We start from the raw sequence: 22500 nt of genomic DNA on the forward strand, positions 1-22500 counted from the left end.
TAAGAGAGAGAGAGTGTGTGTGTGTGTGTGTGTGTAAATGTAAGAGAGTGAGTGAGTGTGTGTGTGTGTGTGTGTGTGTGTGTATTCACCAGTTTCCTGTTCTCCCTGTGGCTGAACTGTGGGGGCAGATCCTCCCAGTTGTCCAGCTTGATGTCCAGAGGAATGAAGTTACAGTGAAGAGGAGCACCGTCCTGCCATGGGAGAGAGAGAGAGAGGGAGAGAGAGAGATAGAGAGAGAAGGGGAGATAGAGGAAGAAGGAGAGAGGGAGAGGAGAGAGATAGAGAGAGAAGGGGAGATAGAGGAAGAAGGAGAAGGAGAGAGGGAGAGGAGAGAGAGAGATAAATGGGAGAGAGAGAGAAAAGGGAGAGAGAAGGGGAGATAGAGGAAGAAGGAAAGACAGAGAGGGAGTAAGAGAGAAGAGGGAGAGAGGAAGAGGAAAGAGAGATGAGTGAGAGAAAGAAAGAGAGAGAGAAGGGGAGATAGAGGAAGAAGGAAAGACAGAGAGGGAGAGAGAGAAGAGGGAGAGAGAGATTGTGAGTAAGAGGTCTGTGTGTGGGCGTTGTGCTGCACAAAACACACACACACACACACACACACACACACACACACACACGGCCCTTCAGTGAGAGTGCAACGAATTGGCCGCTAACCATCCTATTATTGATTCATTGTTTACCCGCCTCTCAACACACACACACACACGCACACACACACTTGCGTAACTGGGGGGTGGGGGGCAGAGATTAAAACTGAGGAATGATATGAATCCACCAAAATGATAGAACAATGTATGTGTGTGTGTGTGTGTGTTCTTTACGACACACGTTCAGATGCAAACTCGGCTTAACATGTGTAATTCTCAGCTTCAGTGACATTCAGTACAAAAAAAAAGGCAAAAACACAAATCACATTGCAAATCCCCTCTGAAGTTTCAGCAGTGCCTCTAGATTAACATAAGCTGACACACACACACACACACACACACAAAGTCTCATAGCTCTTAGCGCTGCTAACGTGATTCACCTGTAAGATGGAGGTAGATGCTCATTCCCCTAAATATGTGCACTATAATCATTCTCCCATGGTGCACTCTGCCCCCCCTGTATCCCCAGGCTGGTTTAAGCCTTATATCTCCATCTTTTTGTCTTTCCCTCCCTTTCTCCTTTATCTTTCCTTCCCTTTCTCCTTCTCTCTTTCCCTCCCTTTCTCCTTTTCTCTTTCCCTCCGTTTCTCCTTTACCCCTTCTCTCTTTCCCTCCCTTTCTCCTTCTCTCTCTCCCTCCCTCTCCACCTTTCGCCTTCTCTCTCGTTCTCAACAGGCCTGTCATTCCTCATCTGCGGTTCAAAGCGCCCGGAGAAAAAGGCTTATTAAAAAACTGTACGCTGATAATATTTCTCAATCACAGTCAATTAGCAGCTTCCTACACATACGCAGCACAGTGGCTAACCTGATCTGAGAAGGCCTGATCTGCGGGAGGCAAAGAGAGAGAGAGCGAGAGAGAGAGCAAAAAGAACAAAATGAACGAACCAAAGAGGGAAATAAGTATAGATAAAAAACAATAAAAAAACAGTGGGCGGAAGAAAAAAATTAAGGAGAGAATGAAAAAAACAAGAGGAAGAAAGGATATAAAGAAAGACAGAGAGAAGAGGAGGAGAGGGTGCAGGAGGAAGAGTCAGTAACACTGGGTGATGATCTTCTGTGGGCGTTTAAACTGAGAGCCTTTGGGCAGTAATGGGCTACAGAAATCACACTGCGGTTTTGAAATTACATTTTTTACTTGAACGAGGATAAGGTATGAAAATACACGTCAACAGAACAATTCCCATTCCCCAGTTATACTAACAGACCAGCATGAAGGAAACTGGGCATCCTGGGTATTCAAAATGTCACTGCTGGACATAATAAAGACTGCTTCATAGGTGTGTGTGTGTTTGTGTTTGTGTGTGTGTGTGTGTGTGTGTGTGTGTGCGTGCGTGTGCGTGCGTGTGCATGTGCATGTGTATGTGTGTGAAGACTGCTTCATAGGTGTGTGTGTGTGTGTGTGTGTGTGTGTGTGTGTGTGTGTGTAATGACTGCTTCATAGTGTGTGGTGGCTTTAGGTGTGTGTGTGTGAGTGTGTGTGTGTGTGTGTGTGTGTGCATATATATGTGAGTGTGTGTGCGTGTGCTTGTGTATGTGTGTGTGAAGACTGCTTCATAGGTGTGTTCTTCATAGGTGTGTGTGTGCGTGTGTGTTTGTATGTTTGTATATATGTGCATATAACTGTGTGTGTGTGTCTGTGCACCTTGTCGTAGAGGTAGATTCTGTCTGTGTTTCGGCTGGCGCTGAACCTAAGGCTCTCAAACAGGGGCAGAGCTCCGTCGGCGCAATCGCCCACACACTCCTCCAGCACACACTCCTGTTGCCCTGGAGAGGAGAAGAGAGTTGGAGGGAGAGGCGGGGGGGGGGTGTGAAGGGTGACAAGAGGAGGATGAAGAGGGGAGGGGAGAGGAGAGGAGAGGATCATTACGGGCTGTAATGAAGCATCATAATCACTGCAACAGCAACAGGAAAAGGTCAGGCATTGAAAATGAGAAAAAGCTCTGGGTGGAGCCGTCAACACAGACAGTGCCTACGCCTCAGTGGACACACACAGTGCCTCGGCCTCAGTGAACACACACAGTGCCTCGGCCTCAGTGGTGAACACACACAGTGCCTCGGCCTCAGTGAACACACACAGTGCCTCGGCCTCAGTGGTGAACACACACAGTGCCTCGGCCTCAGTGGTGAACACACACAGTGCCTCGGCCTCAGTGGTGAACACACACAGTGCCTTGGCCTCAGTGGTGAACACACACAGTGCCTCGGCCTCAGTGAACACACACAGTGCCTCGGCCTCAGTGAACACACACAGTGCCTCGGCCTCAGTGGTGAACACACACAGTGCCTCGGCCTCAGTGAACACACACAGTGCCTCGGCCTCAGTGAACACACACAGTGCCTCGGCCTCAGTGAACACACACAGTGCCTCGGCCTCAGTGAACACACACAGTGCCTTGGCCTCAGTGGTGAACACACACAGTGCCTTGGCCTCAGTGGTGAACACACACAGTGCCTTGGCCTCAGTGGTGAACACACACAGTGCCTTGGCCTCAGTGGTGAACACACACAGTGCCTTGGCCTCAGTGGTGAACACACACAGTGCCTCGGCCTCAGTGAACAGGCAGTGAGACACAGGCAGTGAGACACAGGCAGTGAGACACAGACAGTATGCCACATACAGTACTGTACAGTGAGACAGACAGGCAGCCAAAGACACAGACAGGCAGCCAAAGAGACACAGACAGTGGCCAAAAAAACAAATAATTAAAAGCATGTCTGCTATTTTATGCTGCTGAGACGTCAGTCACAACACTGAAAAAGCATCAACAACATTTATAGATATCATGCTTCCATCTATCCGTCCTCTATCTATCTATCTATCTATCTATCTATCTATCTATCTATCTCTGCATATGTATCTATATATCTATCCATCTATCCATTTATCCATCAATCTGTTCTATATCTATCTATCTATCCGTCTCTCTATCAGGGAAGTTTCCTGGCAGACTTGTGACATGAGGGCATGTAGTGTGTTGGTGCAGCCCACCTCTGTCTGAGGAGAGGAAGAGGAAGAATAACCTCTGTCTGAGGAGAGGAAGAGTAACCTCTATCTGAGGAGAGGAAGAGTAACCTCTGTCTGAGGAGAGGAAGAGTAACCTCTGTCTGAGGAGAGGAAGAGGAAGAATAACCTCTGTCTGAGGAGAGGAAGAGTAACCTCTGTCTGAGGAGAGGAAGAGTAACCTCTGTCTGAGGAGAGGAAGAGTAACCTCTGTCTGAGGAGAGGAAGAGGAAGAATAACCTCTGTCTGAGGAGAGGAAGAGTAACCTCTGTCTGAGGAGAGGAAGAGTAACCTCTGTCTGAGGAGAGGAAGAGTAACCTCTGTCTGAGGAGAGGAAGAGTAACCTCTGTCTGAGGAGAGGAAGAGTAACCTCTGTCTGAGGAGAGGAAGAGGAAGAGTAACCTCTGTCTGAGGAGAGGAAGAGTAACCTCTGTCTGAGGAGAGGAAGAGTAACCTCTGTCTGTGGAGAGGAAGAGTAACCTCTGTCTGAGGAGAGGAAGAGTAAGAGTAACCTCTGTCTGAGGAGAGGAAGAGTAACCTCTGTCTGAGGAGGGGAAGAGAAAACTCTGTCTGAGGAGGGGAAGAGAAACCTCTGTCTGAGATGGGGAAGAGAAACCTCTGTCTGAGGAGGGGAAGAGAAACCTCTGTCTGAGGAGGGGAAGAGGAAGAGTAACCTCTGTCTAAGGAGAGGAAGAGTAAGACTAACCTCTGTCTGAGGAGAGGAAGAGTAAGACTAACCTCTGTCTGAGGAGAGGAAGAGGAAGAGTAATCTAGCCATCAGGGGCTAAAAATGGAAGATGGCTGGAGATCTCACCTCGATGGGCAACAAGCAATCATTAAGCGCCCTCCTGAACCCCACGGGTCCTTCTCATTGGTGGAACGTCTGCGGTCGGCATTAACTTCCCTGACCCCTCCACACGAGACTGAGCGATGGGGTGCCCAGAATAGTGTCTGCGGCGATGCGTCACGGGAGTCATGTGACTGCATTAGTCCACCATTCACTGTGTGTGTGTGTGTGTGTGTGTGTGTGTGCGTGTGCGTGTGCATGTGCGTTTTCGAGTGCGTGTGCGTGTGTGTGTGTGTGTGTGTGTGCGTGTGTGTGTGTGTGACTGCATTAGACCACCGTTAACCGTGTTCCAGGGCGAGCCTCTTTGTCATATGCCTTAATTAGAGAAGCATTGTGTAAAATCCTGTACATAGCCTACTATATACAGTGGGGAAAATAAGTATTTGAACCCCTGCCGACTTCGCAAGTTTGGCCACTTCCAGAGAAATGTGTGATCTAGAATTTTAATGGTAGGTGTATTTTAACAGTGAGAAACAGAATATCAACAAAACAATCCAGAAAACTGCATTTTATAAGATTTATGACTTTATTTGCATTTGATACAAAAAATAAGTATTTGAACCCCTAAGCAAACAGCAAGAATTCTGGCTCCCAATGGCCAGTTATGTGCCCAAAAAGCACACAGATTAGTCCTCATTAGGTCTAACAAGGTATACCTGATCTCAACTGGTGACCTGTATAAAAGAAACCTGTCCAAAGAATCATACTTCACACCCTCAACCTCACCACCATGGGCAAGACCAAAGAGCTGTCCAAGGACGTCAGAGATAAGATTGTAGACCTGCACAAGGCTGGAATGGGCTACAAAACCACCGGCAAGCAGCTTGGTAAGAAGCAGATAACTATTGGTGCGATTATTCATAAATGGAAGCAACACCAAACAACTGTCACCCGCTCTAGGTCTGGGGCTCCATGCAAGATATCCCCTCGTGCGGAATCAGTGATCATTCGAAAGGTGCAGAATAACCCCAGAACTACACAGGGGGAGCTTGTGAATGATCTCAAGGCAGCTGGGACCAGAGTCACCAAGAAAACCATTGGCATCACACCACGCCGTAATTTTTTGAAGTACTGCAGCACTCGCAAGGTCCCCCTGCTCAAGGAAGCGCATGTACAGGGCCATCTGAAGTTTACCATTGCACACTTGAATGATTCTAGGGAGGATTGGGAGACAGAATTTGGTCAGATGATACCAAAATCAAGCTCTTTGGCATCAACTGGACTTGCCGTGTTTGACAGGGGGGGGAATGCTGACTATGACCCCAAGAGTACATCATACCCACCATCAAGCATGGAGGTGGAACCAATATGCTTTGGGGCTGTTTCTCTGCCAAGGGTACAGGACGACTCCACTGCATCAAGGGGACTATGGATGGGGCCATGTAACGTGGAATATTGGGCTTGAACCTCATTCCCTCATTCCCTCCCATTGAAAACACAACCTTAAAGATTTGGAGAGGATCTGGAAAGAGGAGTGGACCAAAATCCCTCCTGAGATGTTTGTAAACCTGGTGACCAACTACAAGAAACGTCTGATGTCTGTGCTTGCCAATAAGGGTTATTCCACCAAGTATTAAGTCATTTTTGGGGGTTCAAATACTTATTTTTTGCATCAAATGAAAATAAAGTCATAAATGTTATAAAATGCATTTTTCTGGATTTTTTTGTTGATATTCTGTTTCTCACTGTTAAAATACACCTACCATTACAATTATAGATCACACATTTCTTTGCAAGTGGCCAAACTTGTGAAATCGCAAGGGGTTCAAATACTTATTTTCCCCACTGTATATATATATATTTCCGAGTGTCTTCCATTTCTCCGAGCTAGACATTAATTAGAGGGACATTGTGATGCATATGAAAGACCATGAGGTCAGAAGTGTGTTTTTTTTTCTTTTCTTTTTTTAAGATGGTGGTAGAAATAGTGGTTGGCGTCTTTATTCCCTGAAGTTAATGAGTACCAGAGAAGATGAATCACTTTTCATTCCAACAGCTTCCCCATTCACTTCTACCTCTGTGTGTGTGTGTGTGTGTGTGTGTGTGTGTGTGTGTGTGTGTGTATGTATGTATCTCTGTTATTTTGAAGGAAGATTTCTTTCTTTCTTTCTTAAAAAAAAAGGTTCTGCTATGACACACCATCAAAGGCCGCCCACTTTCATTTCAACCAACTCGTTAGTCACGGCCATGTAATATCTCCACTTTTCTTTAGTCTCCATTGATCTATGTGCTTTCTCTCCTTCTCTTTGGGGTGGCGTTTAATCACTTCATGACAATGCTGCGAATGTGAGCGGGCGACTCCAGTTCATCCAGGACTTGGCTGCAGTGAAGAATCCCTTCACCCGAGTAATATCCTCTTAAAAGATAAGACAGGGTGACCCCTCTCTCCACCTCAGCTGCCTGCCAGCAGAATTAACAGAATAAGAGTTGTCCATTTATTATCCCGGAGAGAAGCTGCCACTGGCGCTGACGCTGGTCTGGAGAAGATACACTGGGCCAGAGCAGGGCCACACCAGGGCCACATCAGGCCACACCAGGACTACACCAGGACTACGTCAGGGCCACACCAGGGCCACATCAGGAAAACATCAGGGCCACACCAGGGCCACATCAGGCCTACACCAGGACTACGTCAGGGCCACATCAGGGCCACATCAGGGCCACACCAGGGCCACACCAGGGCCACATCAGGCCTACACCAGGACTACACCAGGACTACGCAGGGCCACACCAGGGCCACATCAGGGCCACACCAGGACTACGTCAGGGCCACATCAGGACCACACCAGGACTACATCAGGACTACATCAGGGGCACACCAGGACTACATCAGGACTACATCAGGGGCACACCAGGACTACGTCAGGGCCACATCAGGACCACACCAGGACTACATCAGGACTACATCAGGGGCACACCAGGACTACACTAGGACTACGTCAGGGCCACATCAGGGCCACACCAGGACTACACTAGGACTACGTCAGGGCCACATCAGGGCCACACCAGGACTACACTAGGACTACGTCAGGGCCACATCAGGCCCATATCAGGACTACATCAGGACTACATCAGGGGCACACCAGGACTACATTAGGGTCAGAGTCAGCTACTATCTGGGTCTGAGCATACACCAGTAGTTCCCTTATATTAACACCACTTTAGCCCCCCCCCCCCCCCCCCAAAACAAAAAAACCCACTACAGTGTAGGAAAGTTTGGGTTTAGGGGTTGGATTACCTTCTGTGCTGCACGGGGGTGACGAGTCTTCTTGCAATGTTTCCTGGGGTGCACATCCTTCCCGGTCCCCTCTGTGCCCTGCATCCTTGGCCCTGGGTGATGTTGGACGATAAGGGGGGCTGTCCTCCTGCTCCGAGCCCGAGTCGGAGAGCTCAATGCTGGGGTCGGCCGTCTGGGCTGCTGGCTGTGGGGGTGGAGGAGTAGAGGGGGTCTGGGGGCTCGGAACAACCGCTGGTGGGGAGGGGAATAGACAGAGAACAGTGGTTCTGAGACTTGTGTGTGTGTGTGTGTGTGTGTGTGTGTGTGTGTGTGTGTGTGTGTGTGTGTGGGGGTAACAGACAGAGAACAGTGTTTCTAAGAGCAAGGCCAGACTAACCCGATTTTCATACTAACCGTGACGGAACCATGACAAACTGGCCTCCCGGCCAGACAAATCTGCCATTTGGAGCGTCTCTTACCGTCGCGGTTAGAATCCGCTGTCCAGAGTGGGTAGGTTGCAATCTGCACTGCTATCAGAGCCTGTCTGACCGCAAATCGGGTTTGAATCCGCGAATCTGATGACGTAATTATCCCACGTGTTGTCATGAGCCTGCCATTTGCTTGGCAGATAGAAAGCTGTTTCCCTAACAGAAAGTCTGAAGCTTGAAGTTCTTTTCAAACCTTTGCTTGGGTAGCACTGTTAAACTGAGCAGACATGCAGACTACATTTGAGTAATCTTATCACGTAACATTCGTTTCCTAAAAACAATCACATAGTATTGCATGTTTTACTGTGGTAGAAAATACGTTAGCTTAAAGCTAACGTATATGGGAAATCCTATAGACACCGCGCTAGGTATTAGCATCAATTAATTCACGTTAATGTTTTTGTATGAGCCTGACATTTGCTCTGCAGATAGATAACAGGTTCCCTAACAGAAAGTCTGAAGCTTGACGTTCTTTTCAAACGTGTACTTGGGAAGCACTGTAAAACTGAGTAGACATGCAGAATATTTTAGTAACCTCATCTCGTCACATTCGTTGATAGAATGCAGGCTTCGAGGCTCGCGTAAGAGCTTCTTCTCCGTTTCTGGTAGCACCCTTCACAGCACTACCAACAGGCCTGGCATATGTACTACAGCAGATTCACCAGTTTCAATGGGTGTGTGTGGCCGCAGGACAGCGCAGCACAGCTTTGTCTGGCCGCGATTGACTAAACCCGAATCCATTCCGGTCAGTGTGTATATCAGGTTAGTCTGGCCTTGGCCTAAGACTTGTGTGTGTGTGTGTGTGTGTGTGTGTGTGTGTGTGTGTGTGTGTGTGTGTGTGTGGGGAGGGGAGAAGACAGAGAACAGTGGTTGTAAGACTTGTGTGTTTGTGTGTGTGGGGGGGGAGGGGAACAGACAGAGAACTGCTAACCTTTTTCACACAGAGGTCTGAGCAGAGAGAGCTGTGTGTGTGCGTGTGCGTGTGCGTGTGTGTGCGCGCACGCGCGTGTGTGAGTGAGCCGTGTTTGAGCCGTGTTTGAGCCCTGTGAGATTAAGAGGAGAGGATGTAGGAAGGAACAGAAGGAAAAAAAAGAAAAGAAGAACACGGAGTTGCCATAGCTACTGTATCCAAAGTGACCTTTGAAATCTCTTTTAAATTGATATAGCGTTTCTAACTAGACAGGATTGATAACTATTTACTGTACTAATTTGAAATTGATTAGAAATTCATATTGATTTGAATGATTCTGATCAAACACACTTTTGCCTTATCACCTCCGAGGACCCCTCTAAAACATGCACGAGGAGTAATACACTCTTTATATTCAAAAGCCTTCAGGTCAATACATATTCAATGTAGGTTTGTAGATCATACTGGCCAAAGACGTAGCGGCTTAGCACAAACGCTAAAAATACCATGCATACAAATTAGCCTATATTAAACTGCACTCGCTCAAAATCAGGCTCATATATTACTGAGAGGCGGGCCAGAGACGAGAAAATACAAGACTGGAAAAAATAGGAATTGAGATGAAGACACAGAAGCCACAGTGGGCTGTGTGTGTGTGTGTGTGTGTGTGTGTGTGTGTGTGCGTGTGTGTGTGTGTGTGTGTATGGAGATGAAGACTTGGAGATGCACTGAAGCCACAGTGAGCTGGTGTCATGAACAAATTCATTAGAAAAAATAAAATATGGGAGCAGGTGTTCGCCAAAAATGACTAATTCCTTCCACACATATGAGTGAAGAGTGTGTGAGTGTGTGTGTGTGTGTCTTAGCAGCATATGAAATAGTAAGACACAATAAAAATGTAATTTAGAGAGGAGACAATCTAACCAGGGCACCGCCATTTCTAGACTCGAGATGATTGTGTCACTGATATTGGAGGATAGTGCGTGTGTGTGTGTGTGTGTGTGTGTGTGTGTGTGTAGTTGTTGTAAACCATTCCAGTGAAATCTATCCCTCACAATGACTCACACTGCAGTACAGAAATTCGGCTAATGAATTGTCCCCCCCCCACGCCTCTCTTCAAAGGTCAGTCTATAGATTTTTATAAAATGTCACCTCACCCCCCCCCCCACCTCTCTTAACAAGCACAGATGTCACCCTACTACAACTTAAAAAAATGAAAAAACATACAGACCCACAGGCACGCACAGAGACACTCACAGACACAGACACGCACTCACACATACAGACACACACAGACACGCACAGACCCACACAGACAGACAGACAGATACACACACACACACACACACACACACACACACACACACACACACAGAAACACACAAACAAACAGCGGCAGCAACAGTAAAATCAACCCTTTTAGACCCTAATTGTGAAGTGTGTGAGTTCCTCGTGGCCTATTGAGGCGGGGAGCAGATCTATCACACACACACACGGAGGTAAGGAGGCGCGGAGGCACTAGGGGTTCCTGCCCTCGCTGCTCCCTCAGCATCATTAGAGCCTCATCGCCTCTCTCACTCGGACAGTTAAGGAGGGCTGACATTCAGCTCAAATCACAAATGAACAGGAAAAAAGCCAAGGGATGTCATTTAGAGTGTGTGTGTGTGTGTGTGTGTGTGTGTGGCAAGGGGTGACATTTTAATGACGCATTCTGAGCGTGGCATTTTCCCATGACTCCTGCCTGTTTGTGCAGAATCCCCTCTTTCTCTCTCACCCTCTCTCTCTCTCTCTCTCTCTCTCTCCGACCCTCCTTCACTCTCACCCTCCTTCTCTCTCTCTCCCTCCTTCTCTCTCTCTCTCCCTCCTTCTCTCTCTCTCTCTCACCCTCCTCTCTCTCTCTCTCTCTCACCCTCCTTCTCTCGGTTTCACACTCTATTGGTTTCCTTTTCTTGCCTGCCTGCCTGCCTGCCCGCCCGCCCGCCCGCCCGCCCCCCTGCCCGTCTGTCCGCCTGCCCGCCCGCCCGCCCGCCTGTCTGTCTGTGACTGAGGTCTATAACTCTATTTCATCATCTTACAGTTCAGCTCAGGCTGTCCTGCCATTAGGAGCGTGATGGGGTGTTAAATCCTCCGTCTCGCACGCCACTGCGCTGCCAGTGTACTCAAAGAGTGAGGACTGCGCTTGTTTTCTGATTAGATCCCAAACATTATTCAGTCCAGCCGAGCGTGAAATGGGCCAGATTTGGTTAACGGGACAAGAGGGAAATGAAGTGTGTGCAGTGCTCATGTGTCAAAGGAACCTGGCTGATTGGAGAGAGAGAGGGGGAGGGAGAGAGACAGGGAGAGAGAGAGAGGGAGAGATGGGGAAAAAGGGGGAAAAAAGGGGGAGAGAGAGTGAGAGAAAGAGAGAGAGAGGGACACATATATATATATATAGAGAGAGAGAGACAGGGAGAGATGGGGAGAGAGAGGGAGGGATAGCTTGGGTGAGAGAGGGAGGAAAGAATAGCAAGAAGATTTCTGAGCTGGGATAACGACTGTAAATGATTATAATGAACTAGAAAATGCATTTCCTGAAGGAAATACCAGTGCATGAAATGCAAAAGTTAGGAAAGGAAGAAGAAAAGAAAGAAGAGTGAAAGAAGGAAAGAAGAAAGGAAAGAAGAGTGAAGAAAGGAGAGAAGAGAGGAAGAAGGAAAGAAGAGTGAAAGAAGGAAAGAAGAAAAGAAAGAAGAGTGAGGAAAGGAAAGAAGAGTGGAAGAAGAAAATAAAGAAGAGTGAAAGAAGGAAATCATAGTTGAAGAAGGAAAGAAGAAAGGAAAGAAGAAAGGAGAGTGAAGAAAGGAAAGAAAAGTGAAAGAAGGAAAGAAGAGTGGAAGAAGAAAAGAAGAGTGGACAAGAGTGAAAGAGAAAAAGAGAGTGAAAATATTGAAAAAAGGAGATAAAAATGGAGTGAAGAAGAGAGATTGAGTGTGAGAGAAAGTAGACTGAGAGGGATAGAGAGAAAGATGGAGAGATGGAGAGAGAAAAAAGTAGAGAATGGAAGGTGTCTTAATGTTCCTAGTTACAGTTAAATTGAGAGGGACAGAGAAAAGGTTCCTTGGATTTGGCGCAGGTGTCAGTGGAGCACAGGTGCAAGCCAGTTTAAAGACCCTATTATGATGTCTTAATGGCCCAATGTAAGTCAATGGGAAAATTTAGATTCGTTTTTATTTAATATCTTAAAAAGTATAAAGTTTAGAAAAGTGAAAAATACATAGCATAAGTGTCCTTTACAAGACCTACGCGACAAAGTTTGAATGAAGTTTCTACGTTAAACGGTTCGGGCTGAATTAATCGCAGAAAAAGGTAAGAAGAACTAGAAAGTGCATTTCCTGAAGGAAATACCAGTGCATGAAATGCAAAAGTTAGGAAAGGAAGAAGAAAAGAAAGAAGAGTGAAAGAAGGAAAGAAGGAGAGAAGAGTGGAAGAAGGAAAGAAGAAAGGAAAGAAGAGTGAAGAAAGGAGAGAAGAGAGGATGAAGGAAAGAAGAGTGAAAGAAGGAAAGAAGAAAAGAAAGAAGAGTGAAGAAAGGAAAGAAGAGTGGAAGAAGAAAAGAAAGAAGAGTGAAAGAAGGAAATAATAGTTGAAGAAGGAAAGAAGAAAGGAAAGAAGAGTGATAGAAGGAAATAAGAAAGGAGAGTGAAGAAAGGAAAGAAAAGTGAAAGAAAGAAAGATGAGTGGAAGAAGGAAAGAAGAGTGGAAGAAGGAGAGAAGAGTGAACAAGAGTGAAAGAGAAAAAGAGAGTGAAAATATTGAAAAAAGGAGATCAAAATGGAGTGAAGAAGAGAGATTGAGTGTGAGAGAAAGTAGACTGAGAGGGATAGAGAGAAAGATGGAGAGATGGAGAGAGAAAAAAGAGAATGGAAGGTGTCTTAATGTTCCTAGTTACAGTTAAATTGAGAGGGACATAGAAGAGGTTCCTTTGATTTGGCGCAGGTGTCAGTGAAGCACAGGTGCAAGCCAGTTTAAAGACCCTATTATGATGTCATAATGGCCCAATGTAAGTCAATGGGAAAATTTCGATTCGTTTTTATTTACTATCTTAAAAAGTATAAAGTTTAGAAAAGTGAAAAAGTAAAGTGTCCTTTACAAGACCTACACTGCAAAAAATGCTTTTCTAACCTAGTGTTATTGCTCTTATATTGAGATGAAAAATCTAGTTGGTCTTGTTTCTAGCTAAATTGTACTTACCTAGTGCTTTCTTGGTAAGGTTATTTTTACCTATTTCAAGCAAATATTACTTATTTTAAGAAATCTTAACAAGCCAAATTTGCTTAACGCACTGGCAGCCAAATTAGCTTGTTTTAAGCAAAATCCTGCTTAAATATGTAATTATTTGTCTTAAATCTAGAGGGGCATTTTTTGCAGTGTACGCGACAACGTTTGAATGAAGTTTCTACGTTAAACGGTTTGGGCTGAATTAATCGCAGAAAAAGGTAAGAAGAAGAAGAAGAAGAAGAAGAAGAAGAAGAAGAAGAAGAAGAAAATGCCTAGGAATAACAATACAGGGCATTTCATGCACTGTAATAATAATGATGTAGTAATGATGTGGCAAAGCATTGTCTCTAGGTATTGTTTCTTTTCCACAATCTCTTGCATTTCTCTCTTCTTTTTCTATTTGATCTTAAGTGTCTTACTTTCTTCAACTCTTTTTGCCTCTTTCTCTCTATTTGTCCTGCCTTTATTATCTCTCTCCAGTGGCGGCTGGTGAATTTTTTTTTTGGTGGGGCTATTTGAGCGGGGGGTCTGGGGGTTCTCCCCCAAAACATTTTTAATTTCGTAGATGTGATTTCCTGCATTCTGGTGCATTTTAGGGTGGCCAGCCGGAGATCCCAAATCATTCACAATGATACATTTGTGTTTCACACATCGACTCATTTGTTGTTCGCTATTTCATGTAGGCCAATAAATTAAAAACGAGACGTGAGCTGTTGATGCAGAGAAGTGCTGCTCAGTTTTAAAACAGCCCCTTGCCTATACCAATAAAATAACTCAAACCAGTCAATACCAATGGTCTAAAGACAATATTAATATATCTGCCATGTAGAAATCAACAGTTTCACAGGTAATGATAATGAACCAGTTACATGTTTATTATGGTCATGTCCAGATAGAAAGTGCAAACACATAACGATAAATTATACTAGGGAAAAACTGTTTTTTGTTACTACAACTACTACAACAATTTAGTTTTTTAAAGACATGTATACTGCAGCTGTATGAGTATGAGAAGAAAGATTATTTTAACTGGTATGAAACAGTAACCGCTCACAACTTAGAAACAACAAATTGCACTCTTGACCGCACATGTTTTTAAACGCGTTCTGACCAATGCTTCAGTTCTGTCATTCCTGTCTGTGTCCACGAACTGTCTATCACACGCACTTGTTTTAAACAGCAGGCAATCTCTCTCTCCTCTCTCTGTCCTTCTGTCTCTCTTTCTCCCTCTGTATGTCTCTCTCTCTCTCTGTATCTCTGTTTTAGTGCCTGCCCCTCTTTCTCTGCCTGTGTGTCTGTCTCTCTGCCTGTGTGTCCCTGTGTCGGGTGAGACAGCAGGAAGGTGGGCCTGTGTATCACACACACACACACACACACACACACACACACTGTGGTGGGCCTGTATTACCCCAGAGCTGCTGTGATGGATGGAAGCACAGGTTGGAAGAACAGGTAATCCTTTAAAGACCCGCAGCTGATTCCACCACAGAGACACACACACACACACACACACACACACACACACACACACACACACAGTCTCCCGTCTGGTCTTTCATCTCTGCTCAAAGTCCGCCATGTTTGGGGGCGTGAAGCTGCATTGTTTATTTGTCTGTTTATCTGTTTGTGTTTATTGTTTTTTTTCTTCATGCTTTTTCAACCCGATCCTCACAGCCCAGCAGTGACAACACGCAAACTCCCAAACTTTCCGTGTTTTTTCCGCAACTTAGTCCAACTTAGTCCAACTTTTCTGCGTTGTTCCGCAACCTAGTCCAACTTTCCGAGCAGGAGTGAGGAGCAGGCAAGCATGCATACACGCTGTTCTATGATGACAGATACAAGAAGAGAAAAAAAAAAGAGAGAGAGAGGTGTGCTGCCGCGCTGTTGCCGTGGTAATAAGGCATTCCAGATGGTTCTATTTTAGACTCTTGCTACATGGACTTCCTACACACTTGACACTCAACAGAGCTGGCAGGCAGCATGAAGAACAGCACTCTTTATCACCTTCTATTTATTGCCTTCACATTGTTTTTGAACTGTTAATTTCACCCTTCATCACGCGCACACACGCACACACACACACACACACATACACCCGCTCTCTCTCACACACACACACCCTTTCCAGTAACTTTGTAAAGGTTTGTTATGGGGCGTCAGGTAATGAGACCCAGTGCTCATGAAGGTGTTCTGTGCCGCACCCAGCAGGCTCCAGTGCATCTGATTCCACCTGCTGTGTGTGTGTGTGTGTGTGTGTGTGTGTGTGGGTGTGGGGGGGGGGGGATGTGTCTATGTGAATGCATATGCAGAGTATGTGTGTAGGAGTGAGTTTTGAGTGTAAACCTTGTATGTGTGTGTGTCTTTGTTGTGTCTGTGTGTGCACACATACATACATCTTTGAGAATATTTGCGTGGGTGTGTGTTTGATTGCATGCAGATGTGTGTAAGCATGCATACATTGTGTATGATTGTGAGTGTGTGTGTGTGTGTGTGTGTGTGTGTGTGTGTGTGTGTGTGTGTGTGTGTGTGTGTGTGTCAGGGTGGGAAATTTACATAATTTTTCTGGGGCAATTTTTGCCCCCACTTACTGAAATCCAGGGGCATTTAACAAAAAATTGGGGGCACTTTTAGAAACTTGTGAAATAACATTTAAAGCAGCAATATGGAGTTCTGTTCCCAAACTAGTAAGCGAACTACCTAAAAGGCATGCAAAAGCTTTGCAAACGCCACCAACAGCCCAGCTGACATTGATAGAAGCTTGCCAACACACTTACGGGTGTTTTTTTGGCAGTTTAGCTGGCAATGTTATGCGTCTAAAGAACTATAGGGCATATTCAGGATGGCTAGTGGGGAAGACAAAGGTGTTTATCTGGCCTTCACATGACCATTTGCTATCAAAATTAATTTGAGGTTGGTACCTAAACTAGTTGCCTATGAAACCATATCCCAAAAAGTGTCAAATTGTTGCATAGTGTTACTTTAACCTTTGTTCAAAATAATAAACACACTTATTTAGGCTTACAGTATATGAGCAATTGTCATCAAATGGCAATGATAAGACTATTAGGCAGTAGCCTACAAATCCAAATGTTTTCTTAGATTTTTTTGAACAAAAACCAAACAGAAAACATATGATTAAAACAATCAAATTCAATTTATTCTTATTTCTTTGTGGATATTTGTTGTTACTCTAACATTCTTTTAAACAACTATAAACAATATTTTTTTCTTTCTTTTTTATAATAATAATGTATTATGTTTATGGATTTTTGTGTCAACTTTAATCATGTTATAGCCTACCTACCATAGTAGGCCTACAGGAAATACAGATGGGACTAGTTAGCTAGCTTGCAAGCATGCATTTGTAGCTAACGCACTATCAGAGCTATCTAACGTTAGCTAACTAACATTGAACTAGCAAAACCGAACTTAATAATTTCTAAAATTATTATTACTAGTTATCATTCACCATAGGCGATTGCTTGTTGCCTGGCACCTTGTGACGAAAGGCCATGTATTTCTGTATGTTTTCGCTACCCTTGGTGAAGTCAGAAGAAGAATTTGCCTGTGCTGGATTGACAACGCCTTGGGCAACTCGTTTTCCACAAGCCCGACATGCCTTGGAAAAAAAGTCGTCGTCATAGGGCCGTCACACTCCACCCCAAGCTAATATAGCTTCCATTTTTGGCGGTGACTGGGTGTGTGAATTTGCTCTTTTAGAACCTGAGACTGTGACGGTCTGTGTTCGCTGATCCTCGTTCCTCCTCACTCTCGCATTCACAGGTCTGGTTAAGAAGTGCTCCAAATAGTTTTGTTAGAACATTCGGTTCTTCACGCAACAATCAGTTAAGGCGAAAATCTAAACATTTGATTGCAACCGGACCAGGCTACGATGTTTTTGACAAGTTCATTCAATTATTATTACAGAAAATTATGGGGGCATTTTTTGCCCCTCTCCTAGTAATTTTGGGGGCAAAAGAATATTTCTTGGGGGTTTTGCCCTTTGCCCTCGTTAATTTCCGACGCTGGTGTGTGTGGGTGTGTGTGAGTAAATGTGTGTGTGTGTAAATGTGAGTGAGTGAGTGAGTGAGTGAGTGAGTGAGTGAGTGAGTGAGTGAGTGAGTGAGTGAGTGAGTGAGTGAGTGAGTGAGTGAGTGAGTGAGTGAGTGAGTGAGTGAGTGAGTGAGTGAGTGAGTGAGTGAGTGAGTGAGTGAGTGAGTGAGTGAGTGAGTGAGTGAGTGAGTGAGTGAGTGAGTGAGTGAGTGAGTGAGTGAGTGAGTGAGTGAGTGAGTGAGTGAGTGAGTGAGAGTGTGTGTGTGTGTGTGTGTGTGTGTGTGTGTGTGTGTGTGTGTGTGTGTGTGTGTGTGTGTGTGTGTGTGTGTGTGTGTGTGTGTGTGTGTGTGTGTGTGTGTGTGTGTGTGTGTGTGTGTGTGTGTTACTCACTGGCATGTCCAGGCCGTGGGGAATCACACATCTCGCAGTAGGGCAGCAGACGGCTGTTGGAGTAGGTACACGCCCCGCAACTCCACTCCTGCCCCCCCCTCTGCCCCGCACCCCCCTCTGAGAGCCTGCGTGGGGCCATCGGGGTGGCCAGGGGGCTGCTTCTACCCACCCAGGACATTCTCTTACCCCTGCCCTGTGCCACCGGGCTGGCCTGCCTCAGCCTCTTCACCGCGGGGGCAAAGTCACGGTCTACTGAGAGGGGGGTGGGGGTGGGGCTGGAGAGCTCTGTGGGGGGGCGATCTGGGGGGGGCTTGAGAGGAGAGGAGGAGGTGAACTCCTTCTCCTCCTCCTCCTCATTATCTCCAGGTCTCTTCCGCTTCTTCTCCGTGCGGGGAGAGAAGAAGGAACGAATGTCGTGCTGCTTGTCCTTCTCGAACTGTGAAAGAAAAGAGGGTTTGTGTTAGCGTTGCATAAATGAGAAATAAGTCAAATACATTAAAGTTTCCAGGAATAACCGTAACATCTGTCTATTTCATTAGTTTTGTTGTTTTTGACGTATAACTAAGAAAACAGGAGTCCCATTTGCCCTGAACCATCCTCCCCGAGCGTGTTTGGTTTCCATGGTTTCCCCTCAGACCCACTCACGTGAGAGAAGAAGAGGGCGTCTTTGTCGTCTGTGGGGCCCGTGGTCGGCGCGTCGTTGGGGCTCCACGCCTGGGCAAAGTTCAGGAAGTCCCACTTCTCCTTATCGCCCAGCTCCGCCTGCAGGACCTCCTTCTTCCCGTTCAGCGTGCTGCACGTCACCGTCTCCTGGCAACAGGGAAAAACAGAAAGCATTCATCAATAACCAATAATCATACAGATCAATGGAGTGACGTTGTATGACATCTACTGCATAGATGATGATGCTGGCCAAGTCTTAAGCATTTTGCTGTGCTGAAGCAATTTGGTGCATGCAACAATAAACACTTTGACCTTGACTTTGACTTTTGACATTTAAGACTCAGTTTTCCTAAGAGATGAACAGGCTTTTAGTCCTTGGTGCCATCCATCTCCTACAGGTACTAGGTACCACGAAAAAATTAGATTGGAGTGCTACTGAGAGTCTCTTTTGTAGAGGGTGCAGATAAATGATCAAAAAGACAAAAAAAAACAAAAAACAGGGGAACACAGTTTGAAAGTGAAAATGTATAAAAGGTACTGGGGACCATTTTGAGAAAAGAAATATAAATATATGTATTAAAGGTGTGTGTGTTTGTGTGTGTGTGCATGTAAAGGTCAGGCATGAAAACGGGTAATGGGTGAAAAAGGTGAGGAGGATATTACCCCTCTAGGGGGGTCCGGGGGCATGCTCCCCCGTAAGCTAAATTTAAATATTCCATATTTTAAAGCATCAATCGGATGCATTTTGAGATGCTGTTTTTCCAACCTGGGGAGAGCTGGAGAAACTTAACTTCAGCCTTGAGTCAAAAATGATTATGGCCTCCTTACTAAGTATTATGCAAGCCATTTCATGCCAGCCTGTCACTGGGTCTAACAATTACAGTATATGAGGCACAATGTGGTATAAGCACCACAAATGGCTTAATGCATAACCCCCACAAGCGATGTTGGACATGCTGTAACTTAACTGGTCTACTCTTTCATCATGATTGACAGCCAATACAATGTTATGATGTCAATACATTTTTTTGGCAAGGCCCTTTGCGTTCTGTTTGGCAGGTGCTTTGCACGTGGTCAATTCCCCACTCACAGCCATATCATCCAGTTATTCAACATAATATATCAGAGTATCAAATATGAGACAAAAAACATAATGTATGGTTTTAGGAGGATTTTGTCAAAAGGTCCAAAAAACACACACAACACTGTATTTGTCAGTCTTTAAAGGGTTACATAATATAATATATATTATTCTGACTTCTGATATTTTCAATAGTGTTCTTATTTCCTAGTTTGAGTTCATTCTTAAGGTCATATTATGCACATGTGGGACGTCTAGTTTAACTCCTTTTCACAGGAAGCTCTAACGTCCCATGGTTGGTAATTATTTATCATTTAGAGAATATTTAAATACTGATAATTTCGCTGATAATAAATCATTGTATAGAAAACTAAATTATCATTTTTTTTTTCATCCTGGCAATAATAATAATAATAAAGCCCAATTGACAAATGGTCCTCTCCTAATGTTCTCATTTCTACCACTCTGCATTTTTCACCAGTTTTTCTAGCAGCAGTAATAATAACCACAACGGACAGTCACACACACATCCAGCCCCTACACACACACACACACACCACACACACACACACACACACACACACACACACACACACACACACAAACACACCCCTAACAGACACATTCATTCTCTCCTGGTGCCCTCATTCACTGCCCGTCCTGACCCTGGCACTGCCCAACCCTGCTGGTGCTCCTTGGCTGCCCGCCTGCCCTGACGCAGAGGCGCACACACACACACACACACACACACACACACACACACACACACACGCACGCACGCACACACACACACGCGCACACACACAAACACACACACAAACACACACACAGAGACACACACAAACACACACACGCACACACACACACACACACACACACACACACACACACACACACACACACACACACACACACACACACACACACACACACACACACACACACACACACACACACACACACACACACACACACACACACACACACACACACACACACACACACCTTCCTGTTGAGCATGCCCCACATGACGGTGTCGAAGGTGCCCTTGGCGATGAGGTAGTGCACGTGCACGGAGCAGGTCTGCCCGATGCGGTGGGCGCGATCTTCTGCCTGCTTCACCTGCCCAGGGTTCCAGTAGAGTTCCGCAAACACCACGTGTGTGGCCGCCGTGAACGTCAGGCCCTGCACACACACACGCGCGCACACACACGCAGACACACACACACACACGTGAAATGGAATGAGAAAGGCCGACACAAAAAAAAAGAAAATAAGGATTGTTTGTATAGACAGTGTTTTTGGATAATCTCAGCATTATCTGGTGGCCTACCCTCTCTGTTGTATGGTAGGGGGAATGGACTAGGGCGACAGCCTAGAGCAGGGGTGGGCAATTAATTTCCCCAAGGGGCCACATGAGAGAGTGGGACTGTTGTTGAGGGCCGGACCAGTAGGCTGAACTCAATTCAGCATGAAAAATGTGCATGTTTTTGTTTAAAGGTGTGGCCAGACGACCAATACACGTAGCACACACTCACACACAAGAGCAAGCTTGCAATGCAATAGGCCGAATCTAGATTCTTCTCCTTGCCCCTTTTGCTTAATCTTGTCTTAGTCTTAACCCTAGCACTTGCAAGTGTAAGGGCCAAGGGCTGAGATCTTTCCCCTATGAAATGAGACGCCACTAGGTTTCGGGTACGTCATGCGTGAAACTATGAAACTAGCGATTTAAAAAAAGTCTAATGAAGAACATGGTTGCAAATATATATGTATACAACTGTGTAGAGCACGAAACAAGACTGTCGTCATTTTTAAATTAATTATAAGCCAAAAATACTTACATGTAGTGTATTTAGCATGATAGCTGGCAAGCTACCATATAAGCCAATGGAGTGGTGGTATACGCGCTAAATGTATCCTAAAACTACCGTTTGAAAGCTTCAGTTAAGACCTAAAATACTATACATCGTTCGAGTAGCAGATTTCAGATCAAACCGTGTCATTATAAACATATAAAAAGTTGTGTAGATAGCTTTATTCATGTAAAATATTCCTCGCTTCAAGCAGCCATGTTTTTTTGAAAATTCCCGAGCTGGTTTCGCGGTGTGCTCTGGGATAGCCCTTGGAGTTAAGGTAGCCCTCCGATCATCTCAAAAACGAGGGCCATACACCCCTTAACCTTACCCCTTAATCTTGATCAAGTTGGGTATTGAGACACCACTAGCTCTCACATGAACGCGCAATTTCAAGGGTAAGGGGTAAGATAAGGGGTAAGGGGAAGTATTGAGATTGGGCCTAAGTATACAAATGAATAGTAATATCAATTTTTATCGTTTAACACTTGATTCCTAATTTACCATTTACCTCCGCGGGCCGTCAGGGACAGCCAAGGGGCCGCACTTTGCCCAGGTCTGGCCTACAGCCTAGAGATGTATGGAAGGGGAAAGGGCTGGGTCGACGGCCTAGAGCCTAGAGAAGTTCAGGAGTTGCGGTAGCGCCCCCTTGAGGATTATTTACCAACTTTTTTTAACGTCTACCATCGACTGGGTAAAAAAAAGTAAAGATTTTAAGTCAACAAAGTTTGACAAAGATAGGATATGAAAATAACAGTAAAATCTAAACAAAACACTGGAACAATGTAAACACTGAAAAAAACACAAACTGAAGACTAAACAACATGGCCTCCGGCCTTGCAGGCTACCCAGCATGCCTTGGGCCTGAGATTATGAGCTGCCTGGCTGGGAAAGTGCTTAAAATGTAGCCTTGGGGCGTGACGGTGAAGGAGTGGGACATGTCGATCAGTGTGTGTTTTTTACCGCAGGGACTGGAGACCTAGACTGACAAGTACAATGTGTAGGGGGAGAGGGATAAGAGGAAGGGACAGAGGGAGAAGGAGAGGGAAGGATAGCAGGTGAGAAAGAGAGTGAGGGTTAAAGAGAGAGGGAGAGAG

The 22500-nt window shown here is 45.5% G+C and overlaps 1 protein-coding gene across 1 annotated transcript in view; it reads right to left on the reverse strand.

Moving 5' to 3' along the window:
• Positions 1-22500, reverse strand: part of zranb3 (zinc finger, RAN-binding domain containing 3) — a gene marked incomplete at both ends in the record, with an annotated part of 87764 nt that overhangs the window by 10441 nt on the left and 54823 nt on the right. The window contains 7 exons of the mRNA XM_080835415.1: positions 90-191; positions 2286-2396; positions 6963-7030; positions 7730-7960; positions 17807-18242; positions 18452-18616; positions 20556-20735. Of these exons, the coding sequence (XP_080691541.1) occupies positions 90-191; positions 2286-2396; positions 6963-7030; positions 7730-7960; positions 17807-18242; positions 18452-18616; positions 20556-20735 (1293 nt within the window). The remainder of the gene's footprint in view (positions 1-89; positions 192-2285; positions 2397-6962; positions 7031-7729; positions 7961-17806; positions 18243-18451; positions 18617-20555; positions 20736-22500) is intronic.

This window comes from Sprattus sprattus (assembly GCF_963457725.1).
Source record: "Sprattus sprattus genome assembly, chromosome: 3".
NCBI classification, from domain to species: Eukaryota; Metazoa; Chordata; class Actinopteri; order Clupeiformes; family Clupeidae; genus Sprattus; species Sprattus sprattus.